Raw genomic sequence first — 23,036 nt, forward strand, 5'->3', positions numbered from 1 at the left:
ATGTATTCCATTACTCCCCAACCCTGCTAAGTTTACACACACTTACACTCATTTGGAATATTCTGGGTTCAGTGTAAATTAAGCTCAATTGACAGCATTTGTGGGATAATGTTGATTACCACATTTCAACTTGTCCCTCCTTTTCTTTAAAAAATTGTTACCTCACCGTTTCACAAGTATAGCCACAAGACGTAAACAATATGCATGTTAACATGATTTTTGTGTTATTAAATCAATTACTAACATTTAGTCACATCATATAACACATCCTATAACAATGATTTAAATAATTTTACAGCTCAAATAATCCACAAATTTTAACAGAAGAATTAATCTACTAAAAGATTCAGATTTGTGTCTTAAAACCCTCCAAAGATTGGCCACATTCACTTAAATTGTAAATGCCTCACTGTAACCTTGATTTTTGCTTTCTCTTTTTTTTTTAAAGAAGAGGATGGACGAGTCTAAATAATTTCTGTGGTAATCCACATCATGCCACAAATTCTGTCAATTAAGCTTAACTTGTATTAAACTTGAAATATCCATTTAAATGTAGTTAATCAAATCGTATTTAATGTTTAGTTATGTGAAAAGGGATTTTGGCCAATGAGATTTCACAGTGGGTGGAGCTAGCAAGCTCGACAAAGCCGAAATAGAAACTGAACAACTGACAGAACATCCTGGTGCTCATCGCGGCCTGTCAGGACAAACACTGAGATTAACTTGGACGTTTGCACCTGCTTAGGATACAGTGTTACAGATAATTTCTCAGTTGACGTACAGAAGAAAATTACAGAAGGCACGCTCAACGCAAAGAGATTTGAAAATCTCCTTTCTCAGGACAGTTACTTTCTCAAAAAGACCTGACGTACCTGTTGTGACCACCACTCTGTCTTTTCTGACACTCTTCCCTGCAGGACGGGCATTCGCATGCTGAAGCAGCCGCAGACGGCCGCACGGACTTCCAGCACCGTCAGTGAAGCCTCAACCAATATCACCTCCTCCACTGTGGACACCACTTCGGGGTCAAAGGTCTGTAACCCCTGCTCCTACTGGATAGAAAACAAAATTGTAAGCTGTAAACCATGCCACACATAGAGAACAAGGTTTATCTGATCTCTAGCACCTGTTCCTACTCTTCTTCAGAGAGCTCTCTAAGCATTAGATCATTAAAAGACAACCACAAACTCTTATCTGGCCTTAGCAGACAAGTCTCATTATTTCTTCTCCTTACTCAGGGATATTCATGTCAAAGCATAACATACACAACATTAGCAGTATGTTATATACAGTATAACACACAATCTGTTCTTAAAGAAGGATTTAAATTGGATGTTTAATACCTACAGTCAGTGACTGTGATGAGGACACTAAGTAGAAGACAGGATGTCTGTATACAGAAATAGATGAGCAAGTTAGTTTGACAACACTCCTGACGTAGAGCATAATTCATGCTTGGTTAGCATCCATTCTGGTAATTATTATTGTGTTTATTCTTCTGGGTTGAGGTAGCACCAATCCCCCAGTACTAGCGACACAAACACAGAGTGGAACAGAAGCCCCTCGACTACCATCTGAACAGACAGAGAAAGCAGATGAAATGTTTTGTGAGTGATTTGGTGCATAGCCATGCAAGGACACATTGTTTTGAACATGATGCACATGAGATTAAAGACATACTTTTTAGAGATATTTAAATATTGTAGTAGAAGATATATAAAAATTATTTTTAAATGCTTTAGCAGATTGTTACACTTTGGCTTTTTATGTCTTTGCAAGTATTTTAAAGTCTTTCTATTGCATTCAAAAACTGCAAGTATCTGTCAAAGACATTTGACAGTGATTATTGACAATGATCTAACAAACTAGACAAAAGTATACAAGTTTGTTCAGTCCTCTAATCTGATTGAACAAGAAGCTTTTAAAAGGGTTCACCCCAAAATTTTAATTCTCTCATTATTTACTCACCCTCATATCCCAGGTGTGTATGACTTTCTTTCTTCACCAGAACACATTGGAAGAAAAATAGAATAATATCTTAGCTCAGTAAGTCACAGACACTCAGTATAAATGTCATCCATACGACACCAGCTGTTAAAAGCAGCACAATCGCTTTTGGTGCAAAAAATATATATATTTAAGTACTTTTTAGGTCAGGAGTGGTATGTGCATGTGACGTAATTGTATATTGTATTAAATTTACATTTATGCATTTGGCAGACGCTTTTATCCAAAGCGACTTACAGAGCACTTATTACAGGTACAATCCCCCCGGAGCAACCTGGAGTTAAGTGCCTTGCTCAAGGGCCCAACAGTGGCATCTTGGTGGTGCTGGGTCTTGAACCCCTGACCTTCTGGTCAGTAACCCTGAGCCTCAACCACTGAGCCACCACTGCCTCCACGTAATTGCATTGGCATTTGAAACACGTGAGAACTGATGACCATGCATCACAGCTGGAAGAGCAGTGCTGTTTACAAGTGAGAAGGCAGAAAACTGTACAGTAGCCTGGTTGGTTTTGTTTTAGATCTGTATTTATCTGTTTCTTTACTCACAATGGTGCATTTGTGCTCTTATCCTGAATGTCTCAACTGAGTGGAGAATGTGAGATTACATCTATATCCATGGCAATGCAAATACATCACACGAGAGACCGCTTGGACACCACCCTCTCGTGAAGCATTGTATTCTAGTTAAAAAGTACTTAAATATTGATTATTTTTTACACCAAAAGTGATTGTATCACTTTAGAAGACATTAACTTAACCGCTGGAGTCGTTTTGATGACGTTTTTGCTGACTTTCTGTGATTTTTGGAGCTTCAAATGAGAAATCTCCATTCAGTTGCATTTGAAGGACCTCTGAGCTAAGAAATGTTGCTATTTTTCTTCAAATGTGAAATATTTCACTGTTTGTAATACTCCACTTTTTGAAGACTGTGTTTGCTGCATAGAATTATAATTGTATTGTTTGAAACATTGTTACCAAACTACTTTTGCAGCCAAACAAAAATAAACAAAATAGCTGGCCATATTGTGTCTGAAATTAGTTTCTAGATATTAAAGGAAAAATGTGTAAATTTTTGGATGTAAAAATTCTTTCTCATACCCAGCTTAATGTGTAGATTCAACTAAACCTTTAAATAGGTAGGCTAATTTCCCCGAAGTGGCTCTGTGGCACTATCAAAAAATTGCTCTGTTTTTTGAGTATCCCGACCAGCCTGACATAGCAACACTGGCTTGTCCAATGGCAGGAGTCTGGGGCGGGACTATCTGTTTGATCAACCAATAACAGAATGGGGGCGTGTTGAAGAAAATCTTTTCAAAAACAATTATGTTTGGTGATGCTACTGGTGCAGAAAATACTTGCTTCACCTGTTGCGTAAAAGCAAAATCACACTTGCAAACATGAGCATGGCTGTGATTGTCTGCAGCCTCGAGTTTATGGTTAATGGCTACAGATAACAGAAGGACTGTAGCATTTATGTATGCATGTAAAAGAAACTCAAGCAGAGCTGTCACGGCTGACTGCCGTGGTTTGATTAAAGAGAACCAGAGAAATAAACCAGCAGGAACGCTGCCCGTGTCATCTCCTGCCTGCATTTGGACTATTCCAGACAAATGAGAGCAGCCAGCTGTGCTTGTAACTCTTGTCGTTGGCAGCTTTGGTTGTGATGGTGATGTATGAGGCGTATTAATTCAATGGCTTGTGTGAGTTGTGGGTAGCATGTAGGCTTACGCCTGTGTGCCCAGAGAATGCCAGTGAATGGTGTCTTAGATCAGCCCCTGGATAATGGTCCAGGCTAATATGTGATAAATGAGCTCTCAATCCCTCCTGGTCATTCTTTTGTGTGTGTGTGTGTGTGTGTGTGTGTGTGTGTGTGTGTGTGTGTGTGTGTGTGTGTGTGTGTGTGTGTGTGTGTGTGTGTGTGTGTGTGTTGTGTGCAATACAGGGATCTAGGTCCAGTGGAAGGGTCCATAGCTTTGGCAAACGGGACAATGCCATAAAAAGAAATCCCAGTGTTCCTGTGGTTGTTCGTGGATGGCTTTACAAACAGGTAAGATCATTTGTTCAATGAGATTGATTATTGATTAACAAAGCTTTTGCTAAATATTCTCTTTGTCTCATTTGGCAGGAAGACAGTAAGAGTTACTTTACTCAGCACATATGCAAAATATAATGGTGGTGCTTCAAAACCTAGCAAGCTGTGTACCTAAACAGCCATTTTTAGGGCAGTGTCTGTGAACACATTTTAACATTTGGATGTTGAAACATGCCTGCAATGTGTAGAAATGCGGTAACGCTTTACAATAAGGTTCTATTTGTTAAAATTAGTTAATGCATTTGGTATAATGAACAAACAATGAACAATATACTTTGTTAATGTTTGTTTATAAAAAATATAAATGCTCATTGTTTGTTAATTGTGCATTATCTAATGTTAACAAATACAACTTTTGATTGTAAAAAGTATTAGTATTAGTATATGTTGAAATTAACATAAACTAAGATAAATACTGTAAATGCTGTAAAAGTATTGTTCATTGTTAGTTAATGATAACTAATGTTAACAAATGGAACTTTTTTGTGAAGTGTTACCCAAAAATGCTATCTAGGTTGAAAGCTTTCTAGGTTTTTGAAACAAACATATACACACGTAGGGTTTTAAATGTAAAGAAAACATCAGAATAATAAATAACAGAGCAGTCAGTTTAACACAATGCATTAATTTATTGTGATTTAATAAAAAATATCGCTATTATTTATGCAACCTGACCCATATGTAAATTCTGTATTAAGGGAATAACCAATTGGAGCAATACAAGCTTAAAAATCTATCTTGACATTTTGAATTGGTGGTCAGCACAGCTTTACAGAATGAGTAAGGAGCCGTTCACACAGGATGTGCAATTGCGGTAAAATGGTGGGTGTGCAACTGAATTAAACAAAACATTTAAGATTACATTTTTATAGTTCAACAACTTGGCACTGCATCATAAAAACACAGCACTCATGGTGTGAGATGAAAAAACACAACTGTGAGAGGTGGTACAATGGCCACGAATGGCTTCTTAATCTGTATGCATGCAACAAACAATGATGTTGCCTCAAAGTCAAGCAAGCTACCTACCTAGACTGCATTTTGTGACATTCAGACCTGCCTATGATGCCCAAAAATGCTGTCTAGGAAGGCTTTTGAAGCAGATATACACTTGTAGGGTCTTCCATGTCATGAAAACATCAAAAGTATATTTACCCAGATTGAAAATAGTCAGGTTTGGTTTAACTGGAAGAGAAATCGGTGCTTCACTGTCAGGGAAGAGTACTATGAATTGCCTGTTTGAAGTCTGTTTGAAGTGCTGTCTTCGCCCATCAGATGTCTTCACCTGCCTGAGGCTGTCTGTGTTTTGTACTTTCAGGACAGCACAGGGATGCGGTTGTGGAAGAGGAAATGGTTTGTTCTGGCTGACTATTGCCTCTTCTACTACAAAGGTGAGTTTCTTCACTGAACACCAAACAGAATCACAGATTCACATGAATATTTACTAGCCAACTTGACCCTCAGATACTCCAAAACTTATGGCACGTTCACAGTGATGGCAGTAACAAAAGACTAAAACTCATTCATTGACCATGAGAGTTGGCAAATTGAAACATCATAAGCAACAGTCATTACCACTGATGTGCATAGAACAAAAGTGCCCTTTTGGTCATCCAGAAAATGAGGAGAAATTGTAACAATTCAATTAAAATAGTTAAATAAAACAAAATTAAAATCTCGTCATAATCTCAAAATAACAGTAATACGGTGTTATGAGATTTCTTTGTAAATCGCGGGCATATTAAAGAAAAAAGCTGAGGTTCCTTTAAGAGCGTGCACTACAGCAGATCAGGGGCAGATACCAATTGCAAATCATCCTCCCTATGCCCTATACTGACTCTGAACTGCAGAGCCCTTGAAGAGGGAAGACAATAAATGTTCTCACTTTCATTTTGAACTAGGGCGTAGAATCCGCCCACTGTTTAAAAAGGTGATTTTGGTGTCCTGCACTTTTCCTAGCTGAACCCATTCCGAGTCCAAATGGTGGATTTGTATACAGTGTTCTTTTATTTATCCCCTTTTTCTCCCAATTTGGAATGCCCAATTCCCACTAATTAGTAGGTCCTCATGGTGGCTCGGTTACTCACCTCAATCCGGGTGGTGGAGGACAAGTCTCTGCTTCTGAGACCGTCAATCCGCGCATCTTATCACGTGGCTCGTTGTGCATGATACTGTGGAGACTCACAGCATATGGAGGCTCATGCTACTCTCCGCAATCCACACACTACTTACCACATGCCCCATTGAGTGTGAGAACCACTAATCTGGACCACGAGGAGGTTACCCCTTGGGACTCTACCCTCCCTAGCAACCGGGCCAATTTGGTTGCTTAGGAGACCTGGTTGGTGTCAGCATGCCCTGGATTCCAATTTATCGGCATATCATTCTTAATTGGCAGCATTACGTGAAATGCCTTGCAGAAAATAAACTAAGGACAATCCTACTTTTAAGCACACATTGTAAGTGGAGTTTATATCAGCACATGAGTCTTCATTTCGTATATAGTTTTATAGTTTTTGCCAATTTAAGCAGATTACTAGATTTTATGTGTCCTATGCTCGGTAAGGTCCCGCCCCTTACCTAAGGGCATATAACAGATAGATTTACTAGATAGATTTTATACATGAAAACATATGGACATTATTGCTCACAAACTGTACAGAAATTATAGATTTGTTTTGTTCTTATAATGCTTAAATCCTCTACTAATGTCTCTTTGTAGGTCTCTAGACATAAACATTTTATAGGATTTAAAAAATGTATATAGTGACTAACTAATTTTACACAAGACACTCATTTGTCACCACCTTCTGGCATCACCAGAAATGGTCACAGAATTATTAAATGGATCTGAACTAATTTTGGTGAACGTGGTCAAAACACTCGAGCCACATGGATACATTTAAATCCCTTAATGCACAAGCACAGAGTAAAAAATCTAATTCTGCACAATCGTCATTATTGTAATTGATTACATCATTAATTCAGGGCCAGCTTGTGCTCAGTCTTTTATTGTCATGTGTGAAACAGAAGCAAGATGCCCTTTATTTTTGCAGCTAATTTAGCTAAATTTTATTTCGCAATACTTGAATCTTTAAAATAATACAAATATTTGTAGGGTATCCAGGTCAGGTTTGGGGAATGTATGACTAATATTAATGATCGTAATCAATGATTAATCATACGGGTTGACCCAGATACAAAACATACAAAAACGCCCCAAAAAGGGCTTATATAGTCCAAGAGTCTGCCTTCAAATATATATAGATAATTAAACACAACGAATTATGATTAATTAGGAATATACATCATATGCAGACAGGCTATATTAATTTTAATAGCACCTCAATGGAATTGACCCGTAGGCTACCGCAACCAGTCAGTTCGTCCGCCGAACCACTTTATTAGATATTTCTGATCAATTCTCCAGAAGGGTTATTCTTAGTTATAAGCTTATTTATCAAAAGCACGTTAACTTACTTTGATAATATCAGCTCGTAGCTTAAAATCGCACATTAAAGAGGCTTTGTTTCATGACCACCAAACACAGACAATTACGCGTATAATTGATTTTAATACAAGGCACTGTGATATATCACTACACTTGACAAACATACATGTAACATAGAATAAACATAAAATAAACAAAATAAATGCAGTAAGGGAAAGTAAAGAATTATTAGAGGTATGGCAAACTTATTACAACAATTAACCCTTTGAAGCCAGCAAGGAAATTACACACTGTGATGCATTTGAATTTCAATGGAAATACTTGCACAAATAGGCCTTTGCGTGTGGCTAAGGCTGCGTGTATGCCGTGTCCTTGGGGCGTCCGTGAGATGGAGGATTTCGGTTTGGTGTTTCCAGCGCGTGGAGTTGAAACTCACTTGAAGAGGAATTGAAGGGTTGTTCCGAGAAGTTCGAAGCGTCTTAGGAATACTTGTTGAATAGTTGGCGAGTGTTCCGGAGGGTTGCAGAAGATCGGGAGAAGAAGTGAGAGATGTAAGATGGCTTGAAGAGGTCCGGGAGAAGTCCAAGGGAGGTCCTGAAGTGAAATGGGGAAGTTGGGAGCAGCCAAGAAGACGAGAAGAAGAAGTTGAAGTGTTCAGCAGAAGAGGGTTGAAGTAAGAGAGGATGAAGAGCGCAGCAAAAGAGAGCGATTTCAATGCTAGATCTGACTTTTAAAGTAGGGAGGTCACACCCCCATTGGGGGGAAGTGACCCAATGAGGCCCCTCCGTTTTGGGCGCGAATTTGCTCCCTTTGTCCGGTCAAGGCTCATTTGCATACTTTATGATTTGGTCTGGACTTTTGCTTTGACTCACTCAAAAGACGGTAAACATAGCAGAACATGATTCAAAGGTGATCTTATACTCATATTCCGCTAGGACACGTCGTAAGGTTTAATTTGATACCAAGATAAATGTGATGGTATCACTTAAAAGGGATATACACTCTTTGGCTGTTAAATATCAAGCCTCAGAGTATTTCTACACAAATGAAACAATTCTACTAATTTTGATCTAACATCAGAAATACACAACATACAGGGGTAGACATATTTCTTTAAAAATAAGCCTTCCTAGGTTTAAATGGAAGACACACACATTTTTACGTTCAAAGTCTCACATGGCTTTCCTCACATGGTAACACGAGGGTGTCACATGCGGGTTCTTTGTCAATAGTTCTTTGTAATATCACAGACCATTTCCGTGATCTTACAGGGGTTCTTTGTCTCCAAAATAGCTGAGTCCATGATTATCCTTCATTGATTCCTCCAGACGCTACATATTACAAGTAAATAATATGTATATATATTAATATGATACTTATATCTTAATATATTGTAATATATTAATACTGCACTGTAAGTGTTGGGTCAGTGTGAGCCTTCTACTGTTTCCCCCACACACATTATAAAATGACTGCAATGCCCCTGGTTTTGAACAAGCTTTTGAGTGTCATCCCCTCCTTCAGGAGTGCCCTTCAAGAAATGAAAAATGCAGTTTTGAATTTGCTCCTTGGAGCATCGAAGTTCCGTTACCTCAGATGTGTAACGGGTCAGATAAAAATGTAATCAAAAGAATAATACTTAATTGCTACCGCATTTCCGACATCGTATACCACTAGTGTAGACAGATTTATTAATTATAATGGGAGCAGTTTTGTTGCTTACGGTGATATAAATTAAATTAGTCTTTGATAAAATGACATAAACTAATCGATTTCAGAAAAATTAGGCTTCCATAGTAGCGTAGCACCCTAAAATACAATGGTTTTACTATGACATATCAAAAACAATAGGTTACTCACGTAACCCCGGTTCTCTGAAACATCGAGTGGAGAGATCCACCTATGGGAAGGGCATCCGTACCTGACCTCTGCAGAAGCATCCAATTGCACCAAGTCTGGCTAGACAGACAGAAGCGCGTGTCCTATGCTCGGTAAGGTCCCGCCCCTTACCTAAGGGCATATAACAATCTGCACGCGCTGCTGCTCCTCAGTAAGAATATTCGCTTCTCGTGCAGCAAGCGGGGCAAGCTTGGTGGATCTCTCCACTCGATGTTTCAGAGAACCGGGGTTACGTGAGTAACCTATTGTTCTCTTTCATCATCTCGTGTTCGAGATCCACCTATGGGAGACATGGACAGCTCCCCGATTGCCCAATACACTCACAGTGAGGTCCTGCAAGCCAGAAAAGGGAACGGTCGCCCCAAGGAGGCGGTGCTTGACACGTCCCGTAATTACACACATGGCAACCCTGAAGCACACAAGTGAGAACTGTGTACTGGCAGAGCTGAAGAAACATGTTAGTGGCACAAACATAAATATCAGCCCAGCAGCACCCAGTAAAGACAACACCCAGCAGGAATGTTAATGCATGCTCGGTGACATGAATGTGTACAGCCAACCGGCCCATTACCCCTTTTTCCCTACTTCATATATGTATATATATATATATATAGGCCTATATATATATATAAAATATATTACATATATAAAGAAAAAAGGAACCAACAGGGGAGGGGCTATGAAGAACCCACCCCCAGGACAGAATGAGCTACCGGGGTCCTGGTTACATCCAGTCGGTAGTAACGTACAAAAGTATGGGGAGAAGCCCAGCTGGCAGCAGAACAGATGTCCTGCAATGAAACTCCCCTGAACAGAGCCCAAGAGGCGGCCATGCCCCTCGTTGAGTGGGCTCTGATGCCTTCTGGAGGCAGCACTCCTGAAGATTCATAAGCCAAAATTATAGCTTCCACAAGCCAATGTGAGAGGCGTTGCTTAGAAATGGGATTCCCCGAGTGAGGAGGAGCCCAAGAGATAAAGAGCTGATTGCTCTTCCGAAAAGCACTGGTCCTATCCAAGTAAGCCCGCAGGACACGGACCGGACACAGACCATTCAGCCTCTGATCCTCTTCAGATGAAAAAGGAGGAGGGTGAAAAGCGGAAAGCTCCATTACCTCACACGAGAATGCTGGGAAGCATTTCGGCATAAAGGCCGGGTTAGGCTTAAGAAAAACCTTATCTCCACTAAGAGAGAATTTAGTGCACGAGGAATGAACAGAGAGTGCATGTAGGTCACTGACACGTTTAGCTGATGCTAAGGCCAGGAGCAACGCTGTCTTAAAAGACAGAATTTTCAGGGAAACGCCTCCCAGGGGCTCAAAAGGTGGCTGACATAAAGCCTCCAGCACCATGGAGAGGTCCCATTCAGGGACAGTCCTTCTAGTAACTGGGAGAGAACGGCGGGCACCCTTCATAAATCTACGAATGAGGGGGTGCTGCCCTGCCGTTAAGCCATCAAACCCAACATGACAAGCGGAAATAGCTGCCAGGTAGACCTTAATAGTGGAAAAAGTCCTGCCTTTATCCATAAGGTCTTGTAAAAAACATAAAATATCAGAGACTGAACACTGATATGATGTTGAACCACGCTCATCACACCACCCTTCAAACACTTGCCACTTACAGTCATATAGGGACCTTGTGGAGGAAGCCCTAGCGTTCTGTATAGTTGCAACCACCCGTGGGGGAGCCCCATCGAGCTTAAGTTTGTCCTCTCACGGGCCAAGCCCACAGAGCCACCCTGTCCGGGTGTGGGTGATATATTTCCCCGTTCGCCTGAGACAGCAGGTCTGTGCGAAGAGGGAGGGGCCACGGTTGGGCATGCAGAAGAGGAATTATCTCTGCCAACCATGGTGCCTTGGGCCACCTGGGTGCTATCAAAATTAGGGACAGGCCCTGCTCTCTCACCCTGGCCAGGGTAGGAATTAACAGGCACAGGGGGAAACGCGTAGAGCAGCACTTTGGGCCACGGGTGGGCAAGTGCGTCCACGCCGAGGGGCGCGTCCTCGTCCTTTAGCGAGAAGAACATAGGACAGTGGGAGTTTTCGCGCGAGGCGAAGAGATCTACGTTCGCCTTCCCGAATTTCTCCCACAACATGCCCACTATCTGGGGGTGGAGTCGCCAGTCTCCGTAGAGCGGGTTCCCCCTCGACAGAAGGTCCGCGCCCCTGTTCAGGACACCTGGAACATGGGTTGCGCGTAACGACAGGAAGTGCCGCCTGCTCCACACCAAAAGCCTGTGAGCTAGGGCATGAAGCTTGGGCGAGCGCATGCCGCCCTGGCGATTGATGTGTGCCACTGCAGTGGTATTGTCGCAGCGAACGAGCACATGATGCCCCTGCAGACGGGGAAGAAAATGATTCAGAGCTTTCCATACGGTCATGAGCTCCAGATAATTTATGTGGGCTGAACGAAGTTCGCTCGGCCACGAACCGTTCACCGTCCTGCCCTCCTGAGTGGCTCCCCAGCCTGTTAAGGACGCGTCTGTCGTTACCACTTTTCGCAACATAACAGCCCCGAGAGGGGTCCCATGTGCGTACATGTCTGCACTCCTCCAGTGGCGCAAGGCTGCTGTGCACGAGCGCGTCACTGTGACAGAGCGGCAGAGGTCGCGTAATGGGCTGAAGTGGAGGGATAAAACCCACTTCATGAATGCCCTCATACGCAGAAGGCCCAAAGGCAAAACTTGAATAGCTGATGCCATAAGACCCTGTAATCTGAGACACTTGCGATATGGCACATTCGTCCCCTCCTTGAATTGTGATAGACAATTCATTAGAGAGCGAACGCGTTCTTGTGAAAGGCGCGCGCGCATTGAGATTGAATTCAGCTCCAGACCCAGGAATATAACACTCTGGGCAGGTGTGAAATTGCTCTTGCTCACATTCACTCTGAACCCGAGTGATGTGATGTGCGTGAGCACACGGCGAGTGTCTTGCACCACCTCTTCCCTGGAATTGGCTATGATTAACCAATCGTCTATGTATGTTAGGATCCTGAGACCCGTTATTCTCAGCGGCGCTAAGCCCGCTTCCGCACATAGACAGAACACCCTCGGACTCAGCGAGAGGCCGAAAGGGAGGACTGTGAATTCGTAGCATATGCCCTGATAGGCAAAGCGAAGAAATTTCCTGTGCGGGGCGTACATATTGATGTGGAAAAAGGCATCTTTCAGATCGACTGATGTGAACCAGTCGTTCTGATGAATTGAGCGCGCGAGTGTGCCGTGTGTTAACATTCTGAAATTGTATTTCCTCAAATGTTTGTTTAACACTCTGAGATCCATAATAGGACGGAGAGAGCCGTCCTTCTTTGGAACTAGGAAATAACGGGAGTAAAACCCCTGATTGCATTGATCTCGGGGTACTACTTGAATCGCCCCCTTCACGAGGAGGGAGGAAATTTCTTCTTTCAGAATGTGTGCAGCGCTCTTTTCTGTGTGAGAAAAGATAACGCCGCCGAAAGGTGGAGGTCTCCTGGCAAACTGGAGCCTGTACCCTTTCGTTATGGTTCGAATCACCCACTCGGGAGCCGACACAGCCTGCCAAGCTGTTGTGTGGCTCGCAAGTGAGCCCACCTGAGCCGGGGAAGCGCTTATTGCTGCGTTTATGCCCGAGTTGCTCATTTGAAATACAATGGCGCCATCTAGTGGACAACATAGGGGCGACATAAGGGGTTGTGGAGAGATGTTCTCTCTCTGTGCTGGATTTTTGTGATTTTTTGTGTTCTTTTTCTTTTTTGAAACACTTGGGCCGAAGCCTTTATTGAGTGTGTGGGAGAGATGTAATAGGGGCTGTGTGGTGACACTGCTCTCATACTGTTTCTCACTGTAAACACTTCCAGCACATGGAAGTTCCCTGATATGGGCTGAACAGGGGAACACACATGGTTCTGAACCGAACACACAGGGTGGGCACCCACTGGTAGGGGGGCTGACCCCACCGAGTGAAACCCTCCTTTTCTTGAGAACTTGGAGGGTCGAACAAGAGTCCGGGGGCTGGTGGCCCGAGAACGTGGACTCAAAGCCCCCTGAGGCCATGGATCAGGCCGGCCGCTTCCGTTTAGAATCGGAGGGGGTAGAGTGGGGGGTTTCTTGGCCGCAGCCGCGGCGAAAGACATTCTACCCCAAGGCTTAGCAGAAGGCGGGTTACCCTGCTGATGAGGTGGCTTATTCCGAGGCTTTGCCTTACCGGGGTAATGGAAAGGACGCCCCGAAGCAGGAGGGTTGGGTGGTCGCGCGGGTGGTGCCTGGCGCGGTGCCGCTCTCCTCGGGAGGCATAATTTTAGCGCTTCGTCCTCCTTCCTCTTGTCGTCGCAACGCTGTTGCATTAAAGCGACGGCAGGGCCAAATAGAGCCTGGCCAGGCTCTACAGGGGCACCCGCAATGCGCCGTTTCTCACTGTCAGGGAGGCCCGACAAGTTAAGCCAAAGAGCACGTTCTCCAGCCACTGAGAACGCCATAGAGCGCCCGCAGGCTTGGACGGCCTGACGGGCATTACGGAGAACAAGGTCATTCACCGTAACAATCTCCTTCCACAGAGAGGGTGTGGGGGTCCCTTTTTCCAATTGTTGCCCCATATCGACCAGGAGTTCAGCCTGGTATGCAGACAGAAGAGAGGAGACATTGAGGGCTCTGACGGCCAAGGCCGAGGCTTTGTAAGAGGCCTGGTGTATAGAGGCAGAAAACCGGTCCATTTTGTTCGGGAGAACAGGTTTGGGGGGGCAAGTAGACCACCTTGAGATGGATTAAGGTGTCTGGCGACAGAGGGCTCGATGGCGGGGGGTCACCCATCCCAAGGGCCGTCATGTCCTTTACTTCAAGGCCCGCGAGACCGTGTTTTAGGTCCAGCGGGTCCCCCCAAAAGTACCTCATATGCTTTGCGCATGCAGGAAGGACGGGGAGAAGTTGTTTTCTCGAGCCTGGAGGGGGTCCCAGGAGTTTCCCGTCATACACGTCCCTCTCTTGGTCAGTGGCACTTTGTAAAGCTGGCCATTCGATATTGAGGCGAGCGGCCGCTCGCTCACAAACCTCGATGAGGACAGACTGGGTGAGGGCTGCAGGGGCGTTAGCCTGAGTCACAGAAGACGGGATGGCATCCTCGTCCTCCGAACCTTCAAGAAGGCCCGCATCGTCGTAGTCACCAGAACCAGCCGGCTCATTGGCGAACGAGGGGTCCACTGAGAGAATCTCCTCAGGAAATTCCGGGTTGTGTTGATCAGCCCAGCTGAGCGAGGCCGCGCCCGGGAGGAAACCAGGAGCGCGTCGTCATCACCGTTACCCCCATCGGAGTCGGAGAGTTCGAGGTCGGTGCACTGGGTAGCGGCGACCTTGAGCCTCCGGCGGCGGAGTTTTTAGGCAACGCCAGGCAGTGGCTACAGTTTTCCGGAAACTCTAGAGCCTCCTCCGCATGTTTGAGACCCATGCACACAACACATAAAGGATGGGAATCCTTGGCTGCGATGAGGGCACCGCACGCGGCCGGGCAGGCACGCGATAGGCTGCCCCCAGAGGAGGCCGTAGGCTTAGAAAATGCCATAAATGTTCGAAAACTCCGAAAAATCCTTGCGTGGAGCAGGAGAGAGAAAAGGCGGGCAGCCTGGTGGTAGTTTAGAGCGAGCTTGGGCGGCTTGCAATAAACAATAAACAGCTAAGTTGGCTGAAAAAGGTTAATCACGTCAGGCGGAGGCTGATCTGTGCGATGTATCCTCCTGTAGACGGGTGAGTGAAAAACTCTAATTTCAACCGAGCTGAGTACAAAAACAGAGGTCGCGAGAAGCGAATGTCAACTGAGGAGCAGCAGCGCGTGCAGATTGTTATATGCCCTTAGGTAAGGGGCGGGACCTTACCGAGCATAGGACACGCGCTTCTGTCTGTCTAGCCAGACTTGGTGCAATTGGATGCTTCTGCAGAGGTCAGGTACGGATGCCCTTCCCATAGGTGGATCTCGAACACGAGATGATGAAAGAGAACATGGGGTTATCACAGACCATGTCTGAAAATAAATTAATAAACAAGTGTAATACCATGGTGATTTTTGTGAGAAATATAACAGAATAGGCTATTATTTGTGATAAAGGATTTTTTTTACAAATTATGTACAGTATATATATATATATATATATATATATATATATATATATATATATATATACACACACACACAAGAAAATTGTGAAATACTCAAAAAGCAAAGAAATTAGTTAAGTATTTATAATTACTACTCATTCCAAAAAATAAATAAATCAGTGCCTTTTTTATCCTTCTGCCCCTGTCCCTGTTAAGGGTTGTACATATCACTGGTCAGTACATTTACATTAGAGATAGAATTTTGCAGATTAATTGGAGCTGATTGTTTTTTGGAAATGCCGGTTATCTGCAAAAATCAGCATCTACATTTGCCAATTGTTTTTTTTGTTTTTTTACACTGTGGGGATTTTCTGTATCTAAATCTGGCATCGTTGATGATATTCATATAATTTTTATCCTCACTTTAATACATATTTTGATTATATAATCAAATATACTAAATTAAAACAATGTAGAAGCATGCCGTGTCTGTATATCATGTCTCCAAATTTATATCTTGTGAATAATAGTAAAAGAATATCTAGTATAATACATATATATATATACATATATATATATACATACACTGATAACCTACAACATTAAAACCACCTGCCTAATATTGTATAGGTCTAGAGACTGTTGTGTTTGAAAATCCCAGGAGATCAGCTGTTACAGAAATACTCAAACCAGTCCATCTGGAACCAACGATCATGCCTCGGTCCAAATCACTGAGATCACATTTTTTTCCCATTCTGAAGATTAATGTGAACATTAATTGAAGGTCCTGACCCTTATCTGCATGATTTTATGCACTACACTGCTGCCACACGATTGGTTGATTAGATAATCACATGGATGATTTTTGATGCCAGATGAGTTGGTTTGAGTATTTCTGTAACTTTTTTACACACAACAATCTCTAGAATTTACTCTGAATGGTGCCAAAAACAAGACATCCAGTGAGCGGCAGTTCTATCAGTAAGACTCGCAGACTTGAGTGAAATTTAAGATGGCATTTATTTGATGAATATAAAACAGGAATGTAATGTCTCTCTTTGGAGTAAGCCCCGTCTGGTGGTACGAAGAAGTTGTACTCGGAACTGTCATATCCTGAGATAGGAGGCGGGGCGAGGAGCCTACCCCCGTGCAGGACAGGACTCAACTGGTGGTGGTGGGGTGATGGAGGTTGCTGTGTTAGCACACCGAAACAGCAATGCAATAGATTGTGAGCTGACTTATAAAGCAATAGCTTACATGTGATATCCTAGGAGTTAACTAGCTAATGGTACGTTGATGTACAGCTGCTAGTCTTCCCACTAGAACTATGCTGCAATTACATTTCTGTGGATGGAAATGCCTTGTTGATGAGAGAGGTCAACAGAGAATGGCCAGACTGGTTTGAACTGACAAATTGTACAGTAACTCAGATAACTGCTCTGTTTAATGCTATTTTGAATCTGGTTGGCACTGTTTTGGCGGCATGAGGCTTCTGTTTATGTCTTCTAAATGAGCAGAAACGTAACTACCAATGGGAGTACAGACAGTGGAGCTCTTATAGACTGCTCTTGATACTGTTAGGGTTATGTTAGATCCAGTCTTTCACTAGACCTCTCTCTCTCTGTTAGAAGAAATTAAATGTATCCAAATATCAGAGTTCTAGTTCCAGTTATTTTGTAACCTAATATATTCAGTTTGATTTGATCATATTAAATAATATTCAGTTGAATAAAAACTTTTTAGATTGTACCACATGAAGTAATTTTTTAGGTTAACTGAAAAAACTTTACAGTAAACAATTAAATCACTGCCAATGTGAAAACACCTTTATTTTTTTGTATTATTATTTCATTGCTTTGATATTTTCTCATTAGAAATATTACGTTTGTTTGGAGTTGGAACTTATTTACATTTTATTTTGTTTGTAATTGCGTGTTACATAGCTAGTATGTAAGTTTTCAGTCCCTAGAGTTTAACATGACACATTTAGGTTTACTCTAAATATAGGGATATTAAATGAAGTTTCTTTCTTTCTTTCTTTCTTTCATACAATGAGAACAGTACTGTACATGCTTTGCTTATTGTCTTATTTCCCCTTGTAGCTTTTATGGGATGTAATAATCTATCTTGTCTATCCTATAATTTTCAAACCAGTCTGCTCTTCCCTGCTCCAGAGCCCCTCTGCCCCCTGCTCACTCGGTTTGAAATCTGTCCTTCAAACAGCCTTGAATATTTTTAACCAATTGCATCCTAATACAGCCTTATCAATTATCAACCCACCACATAATCTCTGTTTCCAACACAACCGCTTATAAACACACACACTTGTGTGACAAACTGCAGCGAAAACAGTCAGGACAGAATTAGTTGGCTAAACTTAAATGTGTGAATTGTGATGATGTTATTATAGTGGTGTGAGAATGACAGGTCAGAGAGTACCGCATGCCTGTAAGGAAGAGTGAAAGAAAGAGGAAGAGATAAGGAGAGAGAACTGCAAGCAAAGCATTGCAAAACCAGACTGGACAGCTCAAATGGGTGTTTTTGACCCCACAGACAGCCGTGAAGAGTCAGTGCTGGGTAGCATCCCTCTGCCTAGTTACACTATCTCTCCTGTGGGACCTGAAGATCACATAAGCCGCAAATATGCCTTCAAGGTAAGATCTGAGTTTGCCACAAAAATTTGCCACTTTGACAGTCTCTTTTTTGTCATTGTAAAGTAATTCTCAATTTCGCACTGTTAAAAGAAAATTCTAAGAATCTTAACAGCTTGCTTTGAGTTCTATGCCACATAATTACACAGCTTATTCTTGATTTCTTCTTATTCTTGATGAATTATTGATTCTAATCAGACAATCGCTGCTTTCTGCAGTCAAAAATTGACTGCTAAACTGTGTAATTGACCATTATACCAGGCAACCAATTTCCTACATTACTGTGCTAGTAGTTTCATGACTCTGCTAACACTCTGCACTTCTCACATATTTAAATCATATAAACGCAAGTCAGTATTTCATGTTCATTAATTTATTTGGTAAGTAGCCATATAATAAGCTGGATAATAATCTGTATAGTCAGCCAGTCATAATTATCACAATATAAATTGCTTAGGAGGGATAAGGTCCTCTTTTAGGTGTATTTTCACCAGCTGATTGTACAATACGTTATAACAGACTGTCATCTCATTTTCTTAGCATTTTCCCAACCTGTTCCATTTTTGTCAGTTTTGAGAGTATTTGATGGCTGTCAGCTGTCTCTATACTGCTTGATGTTTTGTCATGTGTAGCTTTTTCTTTGTTTAGCTTTTCTGTAATTGCTGATTACTTTGAGTCACTATCTGCAGTGAATATTCATGTTTCATTTCCCTGCATGGCTTCAGCCCTGTGTATGCATGCAGGCTTTACCGCAGGCAGTCTCAATCCATTCAATGCATTTACAATGCAGCATCTGTGTTTTCATACCATTTAGAATTCATTTCCCCCATGAAGGCCATGAATTTGTACACAACCAATTATTCAGTCTGTTTGTTTACAAGTACAGCCCTCTGTTGATTTGGTGCATATCTTTGTGCCTATATGTATTTGTAGGCGTTTTAGAAGACCTTGGCAATGGTTTGTGTTTTCATCCCCTGTGGCTTCTGCGGTTTCTTGTTCTCCTCATGGGGTTCATGACACAGAGTGCATCTATGGGTCTGCCTGAGGGCAAAAAGGTTACTTAACCAGTCTGTACCTCTCTCTGCCCTTCTCTTTCCTACTGCTGAGATATATTGATGTGGAAGTGGAAGGAGATGACGTTCCAGTTTTCAAGAAAGATGTTTTTGTATGATCTTGTAGTCTTTAAAGTTGACAAAATTACAGCCTGATCTCATGAAAATGATGTGACTGTGGCAACATTTTTGCAAAACAAATTAACGTGCTTCATTAAAAGTCACACTGCAGTTTCCCAGTCCAGCAAGGGGCACCAAAAGCGAGTAAAACAGTGTCGTAATCACTTTCACTTTCGTTTTAGACCTTGTTTACACTTGTCTTTACCATTGTCCCATTGCTCCCCCAAACTGATCGCCCAAAGCTCTTTTTAATGCCATGTGTACAGGACCTCAACACAAATGTCCAAATTTTATGAGGTCTTTCAAGATGTAGCATCAGTATATCACTTAACAGCATTCTTCACATTTTCATTCTTGACATAAAACCGTACATAGCCTATGTTGTCACACCATTCTCCAGGAGTGTTGTTTAGAATTGTTCACCCTTTTGGTGAAAAGCTAGTAGTTGTTGTGCATCACACATTATGTGGAGTGTTAGGGATATATGACATAAGCTTTGCACATGTGGAATTGTTTACCTTGGAATCTTAATGCAGGCATTTAGTGTTGAGTGACTCAGATGGTCAGATGAGACTCTGTAATCTGTACTAATCCCTATCAAATAGAAGTCTTATTGCAGTGAATTCTGCTCAACCAGCAAACTCACCTCACATGCTGGTGGACAGACGTGGTCGAGGGACTGAGACCTTTTCACTGATTCGGCAATGATCCTCTATATATCGGTGCGAAGGTGGTACAGACACGTAGCCTGCTTTTCCAAATGCTACTGACACAAAACAGATTTAGGCTCTTTATATATCTGTTCTGGCTTCTAACTGTAGGCAATTGTGCTTTTGTGTTGTGTTACAGTCTGTTTTGCAGTCTGGCGAGTGGTTTGTGCTGTTCCGCTCCTGCTATTTGTTTCTGTCACCCTCTTATCTTGATGGCACTGACAGTCCTTAAATTATACTGACAGTTTCCTAGTACTTGTATTTGCATCCTTTAACAGGAAAAGACAATAGGTGTTGGTTTAGGTGACCAATCATTGTTCTCTAGTTGCTGAACCTTGTCCTTCTTCTATTCCCAATGGTGGGCTTCCTGCCTGTGATGAGTGACTGACAGTCCAGAAAGGCTCAGTAACACACTCAGCGTCATCTATAAATAGGTACACCTTTATCTTTAATACTACAGTACAGTTAAAAGCTCTTGGCATTTGCTTTCAAAACTGTAGCATTTCCTCTTATTGAGGTGATGTATGTCTTCATAGGAACTAATGCATTTTATGGAATAATATCTACCGGACAGTTTTGCCATACACATCATTAAAGGAATGGTTCATCCTTTACTCACCCCCTGTATGATTTTCTCTCTTTTGTGGAACACAAAAGTAGGTGTTTAGCCAATTTTAAGCTGCTCTTTTTTTATTCAATGTAAGTGAACGGTGACCAATGGCCGGTTGCACCAGCTATACATACATTACAGCTTAGCCTAGTTGTGGTGTAAATTGGCACTAAGTCACATTTTACGCACTACTAAATATTTGAGCGTTGCACCATTAAACATAGGTAGAGTGTACCCCTACGTATAAACAAAATATTTAAGGAAGCCTCCGACCAGGTGTAACGGATGGGGGAAAAAAGCAGAATGATATTTTATGACATAAATGAGCTCAAGTTTTGTATGAAATGCATCAATCATTTCGACATACATTATGGTGTTGACATTTACACTTGTTTGCATTTAAAAAAAACATACTTTTAAGTGGCTCTTCAGCATGAAACCGATCAAGCGGTGCAGTTTTCAGGATGCGTCGTCCTGTGTATATATATATATATTTAATAATTTTATATATGTATATATGTATAAATTTATATTTATATATAAATTTGAAGGCTGCTTATTGGATAAATGCAGGTAAACTTTGCAAGACTATGCATTACTTTACAAAGAGCTTACGACCAACTAGTTAAGTCTGTTCTCAAGAACAGGTGGTGCAACCAAATTAATCCCTGACTTAGTTACAAACTAACTAGTAGTTACTATGCCCTTAGTGTGAACTTTGACACAGCTGGTGCAACCCTTCCCAGGTTTCGTCAAGGTTAAAAAGGTACAAAAACAACCATAACAGTTTAAGTCATAGCAGTTTGAAAGTACCGGTGCATGAGATGATGACAACATTTCCATTTTTGGGTGACTTATCCCTTTTAAATTGCACAGTTGATTCAGCAGAAGTCTGTTGACCGATTTGAAGCCCTCAGTTTTGTAGTTGTTAATCTTAGCCAACATAACCTTTTTAATAAAAACATTATTGTACCAGGGCACTGCATACTTATAATGGATCATGGATGACTTAATAGGAGTGCTATTAATGAATGGTCTGGTTATTCTAAAATCAACTTAAATAGCCTGATATGATGCATGGTGCCAGAAAGGAAGGATGCAGCATGCTATTGTTAGCGCCTTGTATTGTATTCTCTCTGCTGTGTGTACATGTGTGTGTTTTGTGTACACAGCTGCATTTTGCTGTGCGCACATGTAATTTTGCTCTTTGGAACATAGTCACAAGATCTGAGTTATGTATTAATATCATGGAGAATTAAATTTGTGCATTTGTCATGAGTTTGATTAAAGCCCAGTCTACCGTTGCTTATTAATTACAGTGTTAAAGGGAAGAGATTATTTCAAAATATATATATTTTTTAATTGTCTGTGCATTTTGGTATATCTACGCATTGCTTTTTATTTATATGTGCATTCACACCCTAGTGAAAATGGAACAGTTCACTCAGAAATGAAAATTCTGTAATTTGCTCATTCTCATTCATGTTGTTCAAAATGTTTAGACATTTTTAAGAATGTACACACTGCTATTTTACATACTATGAAATAATATAGTGATCAAGTTCTGTCCAGCTTTGAAAAGACACCATAAATGTAATGTAAAAGTTGTCCTTACAACTTGTGAGTTTTATTCCAAGTCTTCTGAAGACATATTATAGCTTTGTGTGGGGAACAAACCAAAATTGAATAATTATTCACTGAAAATCTAGCCCTCACATCTCTCAAATTACATTTATGCTTCTGCTTATTTATACCTAGTGTGTGATGACACATTATGCTGGATCTGATGCATTTTTGTTCTTTTTTTAACTTGACAACCCCTCTGTCTTTTTTATGTGAACATGATATAAATCACGTTTGGTTAAAATGAAATTCAGTGAAATGTTCAGCTCGGGGCGCCAGAAGCAAGTAAAATGGTGTCGTATTCAGATGCTGTTTTTAAGGTGAATTACAGTATATATATATATATATATATATATTATCAATATAATTTTTTTTTTAAACATACCTCCCTAACCTAAAACTTTTGCCTGAACCTAACCAATAGTGTTTTAAAATATATATGAAACATTTTAAAAAGACATCCTTACCAAATTAAGGCCTAAACTTAACCATTAGTGTTTTAAAATATATGAGAAGTAAAAAAGACATCCTTACCTCATCAATGCCTAAATCTAACCAGTAGTGTTTTAAAAATTAGAAGCTAAATTAAAAGCACATTTTTTTGAAGCAGCCACCTCATTTCATGCTACTTCTATGACACTGTAATGTCACGTGTCAGCTTGTTTTCATGGCTGGACTTGAATTGCAGTCCTCCGTCTGTAAGTCCAACGACCTATCAGGTGAGCTGCCTATATTGGAAGTGTATATATGAACACTA

General features: G+C 41.5%; 1 protein-coding gene across 10 annotated transcripts in view; it reads left to right on the plus strand.

Annotated features, from left to right (window-relative positions):
• LOC127622895 (pleckstrin homology domain-containing family A member 7-like) overlaps nucleotides 1-23,036 on the plus strand; it is a 128,973-nt gene that overhangs the window by 73,161 nt on the left and 32,776 nt on the right. For all 10 annotated transcript variants that reach the window (XM_052097031.1, XM_052097032.1, XM_052097035.1 and 7 more), the window contains 4 exons: nucleotides 918-1,032; nucleotides 3,950-4,054; nucleotides 5,418-5,490; nucleotides 18,067-18,167. In XM_052097031.1, coding sequence (XP_051952991.1) covers nucleotides 918-1,032; nucleotides 3,950-4,054; nucleotides 5,418-5,490; nucleotides 18,067-18,167 — 394 coding nt within the window. The remainder of the gene's footprint in view (nucleotides 1-917; nucleotides 1,033-3,949; nucleotides 4,055-5,417; nucleotides 5,491-18,066; nucleotides 18,168-23,036) is intronic.

The sequence above is a fragment of the Xyrauchen texanus genome, chromosome 29, assembly GCF_025860055.1.
Source record: "Xyrauchen texanus isolate HMW12.3.18 chromosome 29, RBS_HiC_50CHRs, whole genome shotgun sequence".
NCBI lineage: Eukaryota > Metazoa > Chordata > Actinopteri > Cypriniformes > Catostomidae > Xyrauchen > Xyrauchen texanus.